This window comes from Rana temporaria, chromosome 1, assembly GCF_905171775.1.
Source record: "Rana temporaria chromosome 1, aRanTem1.1, whole genome shotgun sequence".
In the NCBI taxonomy this organism is placed as follows: Eukaryota; Metazoa; Chordata; class Amphibia; order Anura; family Ranidae; genus Rana; species Rana temporaria.
In genome coordinates this window covers 225,640,861-225,654,513 of record NC_053489.1, presented here as the reverse complement: position 1 = coordinate 225,654,513, position 13,653 = coordinate 225,640,861, and the positions used below count along the sequence as shown (strand labels likewise).

Here is a 13,653-nt window from a genome sequence, read left to right as displayed (position 1 = left end):
CATAACTTGCCCTATACCACCCCAACCTGCCCAATGCCACCCTAACTAGCCCTGTACCACCCCAACCTTTCCCATGACATCCCAACTTGCCCTATGCCACCCAAACTTGCACTATACCACCCCAACCTGCCCTGTACCACCCTAACTTGCCCTATACCACCCCAACCTGCCCTATGCAACCCTAACTTGCCCTATACCACCCCAAACTACCCTATATCACCCCAACATGCCCTATACCACCTTAACCTGTCCTATACCACCCCACTACACCAACCTGCCACTATACCACTCTATACTACCCTAACCTGCCACTATACTGCCCAATACTATCATTTACAGGGACTGGTTTGGGGTGCGCCCCATGCCCGTGCGCTGCCTGCTTGGTGCTGGGCAGCCTACACAGAGGGGGGGTGACACCATGTTTTACCGCACCGGGTGACACCAACCCTAGTGACGCCACTGCACAGATCCATACAGTACTCCGCCCAAAATGTAAATAAGAGAGAACAGAGAGGAGCCTCCGATAGTGAAGTACAGTAAACCAGGGTAAAATTTATTAAAGGAAAAGACCTGTGCTTACATCTAAAAACTACAAACGTGCAGCAATTTTAAAACGAGCGGCGTTCACAGCGCCGGCTTACGTCACTCCAATATTTATTCACACTTTTTTATTGTGTTTTATTTTTGTGTGTCACAGCATTGTGAGATACGTTGCGCAGAATCACTCTCACTATTTGTATCAATAGATACGCCGACGTAACTTCTTTGTGGATCTGGCCCTAGATTTTTACATGTGGGAGCGAAGTGTCAGAATTGTCCTGGATACAAAGTGGTTAACAATTAGGATGTGGGTGTGGGCTATTTCGTCTTGGCAGGTGAAGAGACATTTTTTTTTTATTGAGCTCCTTATTTATTCCTTAAACAGCTGGGAATTTTCTCATTTACTTTGTGAACAAGACAAACATCTGGAACTAAATATATGCACACATAAAGGTATGTACAATACCGTTGCATAAAGCTTTTAAATAATAATTATTAAATGTTATTTTAGCATGCATTGCTTGTTTCAATGTTTGGTTTTATTTTTATTTGTTTCTATGTGTTTATTTTTACCTGCAAGAGTTAAGTGATGTATATTAAGAGCCGGTTCACACTGGGGCGACTTGCGATCCGACTTCATGTCGCCTCAAGTCGTCCCAAGTCGTGCTGTAGAGAAAAACAATGGAAGTGAATGGGAGCGGTGTTAATACACACGACTCAAGGCGATCCGACTTCAGAAAAGGTTCCTGTACTACTTCAATCCGACTTGTAGGCGATTTGTACCCATTGATTTTTAATGGAAGTCGCCTCAGAAGTCGGATCACTGTCTTAACTGAAGCTACTTTCCAGGAAGATAACATACATTTCTCAGGCAAACCCCTCCCTCCCCCTCCCTCTCCCAGACCAGATGGTTGTTTTATTGGCCACTGGAATGTCTCCTGTCCTGGAGACGACTTCAAGTCATGTTGTAAATCTCCCCAGATCGCCCTGTGGTTCACATTCAAGTCGTGTTGGAATCGCCTCTGGAAGTCGCGCTGGAAGTCGGATCGCCCCAGTGTGAACCGGCTCTAAGTTTACTATTTTTTTCTAAAAAGACAAAGGACAGTGTGGTGATGTAAAAAATTGTATGACTACAAAAAGACCAAATGGGGTTGCCCCAAGTACGGTTTTTGAATGATGTGTACAGGTTTTCATTTTCTCCAGACCCGGACACAACATTCACATGGACTGCACCGGGAGTAAGATCTAATGTCTCCCCTCTCCCTCGTAAAAGCCTTGTTTAGCAGAGCAGATTGTTAGCTAATCATAGCTCCTCCCCCCCTCCTCTGCTCTGTATACACACGAGGAGGAGGGGGAGCAGGGACGCCGCTGATCTCAGGTCTGTAAAAAGTTTTTCTATGCTGTGTAGATGGACAGGGGAAGGGGAGAGATCGACTGGAAAGGAGGACAAGGTAGAAATATGTGTAGTGATACAGGGATTATGAGGATATGTACTGGAAGCTTTGGCAGGGAGAAGACAATGCTAGAAGTGTGGATTGATTTTTAAATCTGACAACTGTTTCAAGCTCTATCTCTCCCCCTTCCCAAAGCACCCCAGCACATAGCCTACCCCTCACCCTTGCACTAGCCCTCTTCTCTCACAAACCGCCCCCACCCCCCCCAGCACATATGGACATTGGCTGCAGATCATGGGCAGAGTGGCTGCATTTTATGGGGCACAGTGGCTACATCTTATGGAACAAAGTGGCTGCAACTGATGGCACAGTGAGGCTGCACTTTATGTTTTTTTTTTTTTCTGAATCTTTCAGTTTTATTGCACACCGCCCAAAATTTTGAGCACCTGCCACCACTGCTCCCCAGCCCATATCTAACTCTCCCCACCCCCTGCTAGCAATAGCTCTTTCCGCAGGACATATCTGACCCCTGCATTCCATCCAGAACACTCACAATTCAGCCACACGCACTGTTCGCTGCAGGGAACTATGCACCACATTACTACTCTCTTTCTGGCCACCCAAAGTGTCATACATCTTTTACAATCTTATAGTGTATATCCACCCCCCCCCCAAAAAAAAAAAAATGCTGCCGCTAAAGTGTTCGGGTTTGGCTTAAAGAAAAGTTGGCAACCCTATTACCAAACAAAGACTAAGAACATTTGTTCCTAAATCATAGCTATAACTAAAGCAAAACTTTTTTTTTTTGCAAGTTTGATGTGCAGATTGTTTTTTTTTGTTTGTTTTTACAGATATTTGGTAACAGCTGTTAGAAAATGTCTCAAGAAAACTACCAGATCAAATCCAGTGCAAAAAATCAAAAACCCTTGCAAGATAAAGTGGCCATTGTCACTGGGTCAACATATGGGTATGTTAAATTCTAAAAATATCCAATCAGTTATTACAGGAGTGGCCTCCTCTTCATGTGAGCAGTCTCCCCCCGAAACTGCTTCACTTCGCAAACCTGGCAAGTCGCAGCTCTCCAATGTACTCGCATACAATGCAGGACCAGAAGTCCTGCATTGTAAGATGGGCTGAAGAGGGTCCACCCACAAAGCCATATTGTCAGACTGCAGAGGAAAGTGCCAGCTGCTAGGGGAGTGGGAAATGAGTACTGTATTTTGTATTCGTGTTGAAAATCTCATTGCAGTTTTACATTCAAAGGCAGCCTGGAGTTGGGCTTTAAAGTGGTTCTAAAGGCTGGAGATTTTTTACCTTAATGCATTCTCTGTATTGGGATGAAAAAACCTTTGGAGTGCAACTCCCTCCGCTCTGTCCCTCCTTATTGGCTCAGAGACATCAGTGGCTCCTTCTACTGCTGTCAATCACAGCCAGTGTAGAGAAAGTTTGGGGGGGGGGAGACCGGTCCAAGCAGCACTCTTTGTCAACGGACACACAGAAAACCGATCTGGAGCAAATTCACACAAATGCCCCATAGCAAGTGGCTTGCAGGGGGAGGAAACAGGAGGGTCAGTGTTGGACCAGAGGATGACGAGGGCTGCTCTATGCAAAGCCATTGCACAGAGCAGGAAAGTATGACATGTTTGTTAAATTGATTGTAATTCTATTTTTTTTTTTTTTTTTTTTTTTTAACATTCAATAACCTGCATGAAGTTATCAGTTAAAGTGAATGTAAACCCGAAAAACTTTTATTTTTGTTTTTGTTTTGTTTTTTGACACAATGTAGAGAATTTGATTTCCTATCATCTGTGCCCAGTCTTGCCACACAGAGTTAATCCAGCTCTGAGCAATCCTATTTTATTGTTCAGTGAAATAAAACGAACTTGCAGAGAAAACCTTGGTCCGTTCCGCCGCCATGCTTCGAGTGACAGGTTATATACATATCTCACATCTCTCTGGGGAGCCACCGTTCAGTGTGATGAGGAAATGTATGCTACAGTGAACAGCTATCAGAATATACATAGACAAGTGATTAGGGGAGATGTATTTAGTCAGAGCTGGGCAGAGTAGAAGCTCCAGTGATCTTTTTATTATAGTGCAGTGTGGTGTCTGAGGTCACCTGATGAGATGCAACATTCTTTTCCATCACAAAGATGTGTTATGTGGGGGAGGGGTGGATTTCTCACTTTTTGTACTTGCACCCAGTAAGGCTGAATGAACATGGGGCCGGTTCACATTAGTGCACTGCGGCACCGCAGCGCAAATCACATGCGATGTCCATGCAGTGCGATTTTAGCCATACAGATAGTATGGCTGATATTGCACCGCATTCGGACCAAACACGCACAGGACCCTTTTTTTTGGTCTGCACCAGAATCGCATAGGTGTTCACACCTATGCGATCTGATTCATGTCCTAGCTGTCAGTTCGCAGTGCGACATGCAAGCTGAAATGGGGGTGTCATTAACATTGTATGACACTCCCCAGCAGTTCGCATATGGCAGTGTGAACTGCCGTGCGAGTCAAGTGCGATGTGGATTCGCAGGGTTCCCGAATCGCACCAGTGTGAATCCAGCCTCAAAGCATAAAGCCTACAAATGTCACCTGACTGCTCCCACCAAGGCTTGGTTCACACTGGTGCGATTTGGTAACACGGCAAATCCATTGCGGGTTCCCACATCGCACCCGACTCACACGGCAGTTCACACTGCCATATGCCAACTGCTGGGGAGTGTCATACAATGGTAATGACACCCCCATTTCAGCTCGCATATCGCACTGAAAACTGACAGTTTGGACATGGAATCGCATAGGTGTGAACACCCATGCGATTCTGGTGCGGACCAAAAAAAGGGTCCTGTGCATATTTGGTCAGAATGTGATGCAAATTCAGCCATACAGTTTGTATGGCTGAAATCGCATCACACACAGACATCGCATGTGATCTAAACAGCAATGCGGTGTGAATCACAGGAATGCAGAGTGTACAGTGGTGGGTAGTGTGTGCAGGATGGTGTCAGGATAGTGGACAGTGTCAGATTATTATTTTTTATTTTACAATTTTTTATTTTTTCAAAAGCTTTTTTGGGACCAGTGTTTTTAATTTTTACAATTTAATTTGCAATTTTATTTGTACTATTGATGGGAAGGTGGGATTTGTGACATGTCAGGGGTCTAAACAGAGAAGAAGGGGGGGGGGGCGCTGGAGGAGGCAGACACGGAGGACAGTCAGGGTTGATCAGTGCAGCAGGGACAGCTGTGAACACCGCGATTTCCCCCCCCCCCCCACATACATGGCTTTTCAGGTGAAAGCCACGGGAGGGAGAGAAGGAGAAGCGGCTGATGAAAACCATGCATGGGGATCACAGTGTTAACAGCTGTCCCTGCTGCACCAATCATCCCCGACTAGTAAATAGAAGAAGAAGCAGACTGCGCAAAGAAACGCACAAACAAACAAAGCAGCTGAACACTGAAGGTCAATAAATCCTTGAACAGAGTGCATAGAAAAAAGCAGTGCAGCGCTACAAACAAAACACACAAAAAATAATAAAATAAAAATGGTAAGTCCAAAAAATGATCAATCGAAGTGAAGAAAGGGTTAAACTGACTCCTGGAACCTCACTGAGGTGTTCAGATGCAAAACTCCTTAAAATACAGCAAACAGATATCCTTAAATAGAAGTGCAAGCCGCTCACCTGAACGAATGGACCTGTGTGTGAGCAGCAGGTCAAATGCGCTGTCCCTCAATTGAGGGGGGTATAGGTATAACGGTGCCTCCTCGGATGGTCCCTTTCTCCAAACGACTCCTAAAGATGGATGGTCAGCCGATACACTCTCACGTGGAATGGTGTCATGGAAGGGTATAAAGCAGACACATAGTGCTCTTCGTATGATCACAATAACAATAAAATGTATTAAAAAGATATGGTACTCACAAATAAAGCACTATGTCCTAGTGCATGGAAAATGAGCGTACAACATTTAAAAAGACCAGGTAGGTGGCTGTCCTGACATCAAATGAAAGCCCCCCGCACGCGTATCGTCCCAAGGAACAGGACTTCTTCAGCGGATAAGGGGCTACTGTGTCAGGACTCAGGATTCAGTATATATGGCAGCAGAACCCAATTAGGCCAATTGGAGAAAACCCCGCCCCCAAGATAAAATACACCCATCACAGGATGTTTAAAAACATACACAGCCATCACCGCTGTAATGGGAAACTACAAGGTACAAACAGACAGGATGATCAAAAGCATTTCTTAACTGTAAGCAGGAGAACAATATTCCAATGTACACAGGCAGCCCTCATGTAATTAAGCATCGCAGCAGCTCACAGCCACAGTCTCCATACCATATATACAGGAGACTGATAGAGTGGAAAAATAAACAGCGTTTAACTACTAACCTTATAGATCAATACCACACAATGAAGCTGGGACTGTAAAGCATAATCGCGTTAGCCCACGGCGTCCTCCATAACGTCACATGACCATAGCAAGTCATATGACATACCGTTGCTAAGGAGCCCACGCTGAACGCAAGGGTACACAAAAAACGCTGCCCATCTTGGGCGGCAACCCATGCGGCGTGAACCGCCCCCTTCTGGGCAGCAACACTACGGCGCTGAACTGAGGGAAACCCCAGTAACGAACGTCGCTGTAGGCGGCAACATGTGTAGCGGGGACCGCCCATTATGAACAGCACAGTGCCGTACTAAGGGAAACCACAATGACGTGGCGCCGCTAGACCCGCCCATCATGGGCGGCGGCCTCACATTACTGGCAGACAGGGAAATAGAAGAATAATCAGAGTCCTGACAAGCCACTCATACTTAAAGCATGGGGACTCGACGTAGATTACATCTAACATAGGAGACAGATTAAAAATAACTCAACAACACTACAAACAGAACCGAAAGCATTAAAACAGGAAGTGGATGGGGGGGGGAAGGACAGAAAGCACTAAACATTACCCAGACAAGTATCTTGTTTAAGATCACTAGTAAAGAACAATAGCATACATAACTAACGCGATGATCAGAGCATAATAAAGGACACGGCATGCAAAGACCAAAGATGCAAGTACAGTAGCTGTCCATGGATAGAAATAATATCTAATTTTTCTACAAATATAACCCCAAACCAGAGGAGGGAGCCAAAAAGCTTCACTCAACAGTGGATAGAGAAAAGGGAGAAATATATATGAAAAAGACATATAGAAAATGATAGAATTAAAAACAGACATCAGCACAGCCACCTAACTAGTTAACAATATTATAAAAATAATAAAAATAAAATATAATACAGAAAACTCATAATCAAGAAAACAACGAGATATAAACTTACGATCTGAAATAAAACGGTTAAGGTCAAATTCTACATTTAACCCCAATGGTACTCCCACTTTTAATTCATAGACCCAGAAAGATTCTTGTTGGCTGAGATGTCTAATGAAATTTCCACCTCGCCAATGATTCGCTACTTTTTCAATAGCCCAGAACTGCAACCCTGCCGGGCTGCGGCCATGGTGCAATCTAAAATGTTTAGACACATTGTGGGTGACAAGTCCCTTTTTAATATTGGTTACATGTTCACCAATCCTTACATGTAAAGGTCTGGACGTTCTTCCCAAATACTGAAGTCCGCATTCGCATAGTAGTGCATAGACTATGGTATCACAAGTAATGAGATCCTCAATTTTATAGTTTTTTCCTGTAGCTGTTGCTGTGAATTCTTTAAGTTTCTTAACATTCTTCTTGGCCTTCCTGCAAGGTGGACATCTGCCACACGCATGGAAGCCGGTAAGAAAGTCAAAAATCCTATTCTCAGTATTAACAGGTGGATCTATAACCCCTGGGGCCAATTTGTCCCTGAGTGAAGGCGCTCTCTTATACACAAATTGCGGATGATCTGGCAACAGAGGACCCAGTAATCTATAATTTTTAAGAATAGGCCAATGCTTCAGTACAATATTTTCAAATTTACGATATTGTATATTATAGTCTAAAACCATTCGGATGCCTGAAAGATCCTTTTGATCTTTTTTAGGTTTATTTGAGACCAAGGTGTTTCTGTCAAGATTGAGGACTGTTTCCATTTCTCTATCCAGCAAATCCCTGTCATAACCTTTCTGAAGAAAACGCTTGGATAAGGCCTGTGATTGAGAAACAAAATCACTTTCTTGGGTGCAATTACGCCTTAAGCGCACAAATTGCCCCTTGGTATATTAAATAACCATTTAGTGTGGTGACAGCTTTCTGTAGAAATGTAGGAATTACGGTCCGTCGTCTTAAAATGTGTCTTCAAAATCACCTGGTTGTCTACCTTAGTGAGATCTAGATCTAAGAAGACTAAATGGTCCTGGCTAATGTTCCACGTAAGAATAATATTTTTGTAATTAGCATTTAATTTAGATGCAAACTCATCAAAACTAGTTCTATCTCCATCCCAGATCATGATCAGATCGTCTATGTATCGTTGGTAGCAGATAAGCTGCGGGGGTTTACGTTTATAGATAGCCTGTTCCTCCCAGTGTGCCATGAATAAATTGGCTACACTTGGCGCAAAACGTGCCCCCATCGCAACTCCTCTGGTTTGGAGATAGAACTGTTTATCATACCAAAAATAGTTTTTGGACAGACAAAAAATCAAACTGTCAATCAAAAAATTCTGATGTCTTTTTGATAATCCAGAGGACTCAAGTGCCCACTTCACAGATGTCAGAGCATCCTCATGACTGATGATAGTATATAATGAACTGACATCTGCCGTGATTAACAAACAAGAAGATGGAATTGTCAAAGACTTTTGTGTTGGTGACCAACGGCTGCAGAAAGGAGTCTATATATTGACCTAAACGTGAAGAGACCGAATCGATCCCATTCACTATCGGTCTACCAGGTGGGTTGGTACTATCCTTATGAATTTTAGGGAGAAAATAAATAATCGGGGTACGACAGAATAAAGGATCTAGATATAGTGCCTCCTTAGAGCCAAGTACCCCAATATGTTTACCTCTTTCCACTAAATAGTGTAATTCACTCTTATATTCAAGCATAGGGTCCCTGGACAAAGTACTATAGGTGCAAATGTCACAAAGCAGATTGGCCATTTCGTTCTTGTAATAGGTCTTACTAAGTACCACCAATCCTCCCCCCCCCCTTATCTGCAGGGCGTATTACCAGATCCTTTCGTTTTGGAAAGAGACTGGATACCATTTTTAATAAAGATAGGGTCATTCACCTTACGGACCTTCAATGTGTCCAGATTCTTTGCAACCATATTACTAAAGACCTCAAGATGTTTAGCATCTGTATTCTGGGAATTGAAGACCGATTTATTATGTAAATTTGAATATTGACAACATTTATCGCGGAATGTGTATTCAAAAAATACTTTTTGATGTTCAAAGTCCGGATACATTTTTTAAGGTTAACGTAGGTTTAAAATTTATTTAAGTTACGAGTAGGGGCACATTTTAAACCCTTATCGAGTACTTTAATTTCCTCATCATTAAGGGGGGTCTTTGGTCTTTGCATGTTGTGTCCTTTATTATGCTCTGTTCATCGCGTTAGTTATGTATGCCATTGTTCTTTACTAGTGATCTTAAACAAGATACTTGTCTGGTTAATGTTTAGTGTTTTCTGTCCTCCCCCCCCATCCACTTCCTGTTTTAATGCTTTTGGTTCTGTTTGTAGCGTTGTTGAGTTATTTTTAATCTGTCTCCTATGTTGGATGTAATCTACGTCGAGTCCCCATGCTTTAAGTATGAGTGGCTTGTCAGGACTCTGATTATTCTTATATTTCCCTGTCTGCCAGTAATGTGAGGCCGCGCCACGTCATTGTGGTTTCCCTTAGTACGGCACTGTGCTGTTCATAATGGGCGGTCCCCGCTACACATGTTGCCGCCTACAGCGACGTTCGTTACTGGGGTTTCCCTCAGTTCATCGCCGTAGTGTTGCTGCCCAGAAGGGGCGGTTCGCGCCGCATGGGTTGCCGCCCACGATGGGCGGCGTTTTTTGTGTACCCTTGCGTCCAGCGTGGGCTCCTTAGCAACGGTATGTCATGTGACGTTATGGAGGATGCCGTGGGCTATCACAATTATGCTTTACAGTCCCAGCTTCATTGTGTGGTATTGATCTATAAGGTTAGTAGTTAAACGCTGTTTATTTTTCCACTCTATCAGTCTCCTGTATATATTGTATGGAGACTGTGGCTGTGAGCTGCTGCGATGTTTAATTACATGGGGGCTGCCTGTGTACATTGGAATATTGTTCTCCTGCTTACAGTTAAGAAATGCTTTTGATCATCCTGTCTGTTTGTACCTTGTAGGTTCCCATTACAGCGGTGATGGCTGTGTATGTTTTTAACCTCCCTGGCGGTATGATTCTTTCAGAAAAAACATGCTGAAAGCGGTACCATTATTTGCAAGGAAATTTGGCGTTTTATATTGTAGGTCTGTCATTTTTAGAAATAACTCACTTAAATCTGACCAAACAAGCTTCTAATAGGCATCCCGGGTATGACATTTTTTTAAAAACAAAATTATAAATTATAATATAATAAATAATTATAAATCAATATAACAAATAATAATATAATTATAATAAAAATTATTCAATAATGTAATCAAATCAAAATCACTGAAATTTGCTCAGTTGCAGAATTGTTGCTGTCATTATTTTTTTTTTTTTATGACGAATTTCCCCACAAATCGCTATCGCACAATTCTGCAAGTGATTATAATTTATTATCGCTGTTTTTTAGCTGATCTAAAACTATTTTTGACATAAAGGGACACTTTTGGTTGCTATGGACAATCTACAGTTTGCAGGGAGAAAGAAACGTTTTTATTATATAAAATGACATGCAGGGCAATGGACAGACCACTAGGGACAAGGGGGGTGTGTTTTTTTTACATACAGTACTGTAATCTATAAGATTACAGTATACTGTATGTATAGTGTTTGTTTACTTTTTTGAATTTGGCGCCGTTCTCCGTCCCCGTGCGTCGTAACGTCGCAGGGAACGGAGATCGGCGTCACACGGAGGCACTGTGTGAATCGAGCGAGGTCCTGCTCGCTCACACAGCGCGGTGGCATCGCTGGATCCAGGGACAAGGTAAGTGAAACTCCCTGTACATCCAGCGAGGCGAGCCCGAGTCTGACTCGGGGTTACCGATCCTTGCCCAAAAATCTCACCCCGAGTCAGACTCGGGAACACCGCCCAGGAGGTTAAACATCCTGTGATGGGTGTATTTTATCTTGGGGGCAGGGTTTTCTCTAATTGGCCTAATTGGGTTCTGCTGCCATATATACTGAATCCTGACACAGTAGCCCCTTACCTGCTGAAGTCCTGTTCCTTGGGACGATACGCATGCGGGGGGCTTTCATTTGATGTCAGGACAGTCACCTACCTGGTCTTTTTAAATGTTGTACGCTCATTTTCCATGCACTAGGACATGGTGCTTTATTTGTGAGTAACATATCTTTTTAATAAATGTTATTGTTATTGTGATCATACGGAGAGCACTATGTGTCTGCTTTATACCCTTCCATGACACCATTCCACGTGAGAGTGTATCGGCTGACCATCCATCTTTAGGAGTCGTTTGGAGAAAGGGACCATCCATGGAGGCACCCTTATACCTATACCCCCCTCATTTGAGGGACAGCGCATTTGACCTGCTGCTCACACACAGGTCCATTCGTTCAGGTGAGCGGCTTGCACTTCTATTTAAGGATATCTGTTTGCTGTGTTTTAAGGAGTTTTGCATCTGAACACCTCAGTGAGGTTCCAGGAGTCAGTTTAACCCTTTCTTCACTTCGATCATTTTTTGGACTTACCATTTTTATTTTATTTTTTGTGTGTTTTGTTTGTAGCGCTGCACTGCTTTTTTCTATGTAAATCATCCCCGACTGTCACTGGACATGCACATGTGTGCAGAAGTGACAGGGGTTGTAAGCGCGCTCTGCTTCTTCACAGAACGCGCTCTGTCACTCCTGCACATGCACGTCAATCTCAACAGGCACGAGGCTCGTCCTCGCAACGCTGGCTGGCCGTGGGAGTGTAGTGGTGGGTGGAGGAGTCCTGTGACATCACAACTCCGCCCACCGGGGGAAAAAAAGCCCACAGATTCGGCAATTTTGCGGGGCTTCTGACAGGTGAGGGGGTGACATTTTATAATATATGGGTACATTCAGGAGTGATGTCTAGCATTCTAGATTACAACAGTATTAATGATTTAAATTTAACAGTGGGGTTACATCCACTTTAATTAAAGCTGTGTTTTTTTTTGTAATGTTACTTTTTTATGAACTTTAATATACACTATAGGGGCATATTCATAAAACAAAGACTGTGATATTTACTAATCCTTCACTACAGGTGCATGTGTGGTGAATTCACCTGCAATGTCATCTTTACTATGCTTATTCACATTTAGGATCGGCTTTGCTATAGCAAGACGTTTGGCACAAGATGGGGCTCACGTGCTTTTATGTAGTCGTAAAACTGAAAATGTGGATAAAGCTGTCAAACAGCTGAAAGAAGAAGGACTCAGCATTTCTGGAATTCCATGTCATGTGGGCAATGAAAAAGATCGTGAGAAACTAGTGGCAACGGTAAGAGAAATGCAAGGTAGAAAAATTAATAAGGAGCGATTTACTAAAGGAGTCATGTGTTCTGTGTTGCATAAACCTGTTTTTAGTATAGCATGTTGTCAGAAATAAAAAAAATAAAAAATAAAAATCTTTGCTGTATTGGCGTATAACACTCACTTTTTTTTACCCTGAAAATAGAGGGTGAACTGTGCCTGCGTGTTATATGCAGGGGGCTGTGAATTATTATTTTTTTTTTTTTTTTCTGACACTTCCCTCTTGGACCCCTTTCACACTGGAGTGTTTTTATAGCGTTTAAAAATAGCGCTATTTAAACGCTCTAAATGCATCTCAATGGACCCTTTCACACTGAGGCGTTGCACTGGTGGGGCGTTGAGAAGTCCTGCAAGCAGCACTTTTGGGCGCTGGAAAAACGCTCCTCTTCATTGAAAGCGCTGAAAAAAACGCCTGAATAGCACCTATAATCCGCTCTGCGCTGTAGAAAAGTCACATGATCTCCCAAAAATGTAAACATGCAAGCAAAAAAAGAGCACCTACAACGGCAGGACTGAAATTGCCCATGCATCAATAACACTGGAAAAACGCCTGCAGCGTTGCGCTAATTCGACCGCTAGCTCCCTAAACACGCGGTAATAGCGCTAAGGGCGTTTTTTGCAGCGCCTCGGTGTAAAAGGGCTCTTGGACTCCTTTCACACTCTGCTGGGTCCCTACCAAGCTTTAACCAATCTGGCCTGCTCAGTCCCTAGCTTGACGCACAAGGCTGCTCTGCAAGTGTTGTCTCTGCTGGCTGGGTCCCACTGAAGTTTGCTTCTTGGTCACCGTCCCCGTCTGTTGCAAATTCTGCTCCAGTACTTGCTTCAGTTACTCCCTCTGTTCCCAGGTAGGGATGAGCTTCGTTTTTGAGTCAAACTCATGTTCAACTCGAACATTGTATGTTCCATAGTTTGTCAAATTGCGAACGTTATGGTCTGTTCGCTCCAAATTCGAGTGGCGCGTCACGGCCCATAATTCACTGCGGAATCGCAGTGCATTGCTGGCTAATGATTGGCCAAACATGCACTATGACCCGCATGCTTTGCCAATCACAGTGCCATCTGTACA

At 43.4% G+C, this 13,653-nt stretch overlaps 1 protein-coding gene across 4 annotated transcripts in view; it reads left to right on the top strand.

Moving 5' to 3' along the window:
* Window positions 1–889: 889 nt before the first annotated feature.
* The window catches only part of LOC120937582 (dehydrogenase/reductase SDR family member 4-like), a 156,346-nt gene continuing 143,582 nt past the window's right edge, over window positions 890–13,653 (top strand). For 2 of the 4 annotated variants that reach the window (XM_040350950.1, XM_040350927.1), the window contains exons 1-3: window positions 890–993; window positions 2,786–2,901; window positions 12,378–12,555. In XM_040350950.1, the coding sequence (XP_040206884.1) occupies window positions 2,810–2,901; window positions 12,378–12,555 (270 nt within the window). In that variant the 5' untranslated portion in view covers window positions 890–993; window positions 2,786–2,809. The other 2 variants (XM_040350935.1, XM_040350941.1) reach the window with 2 other exon arrangements.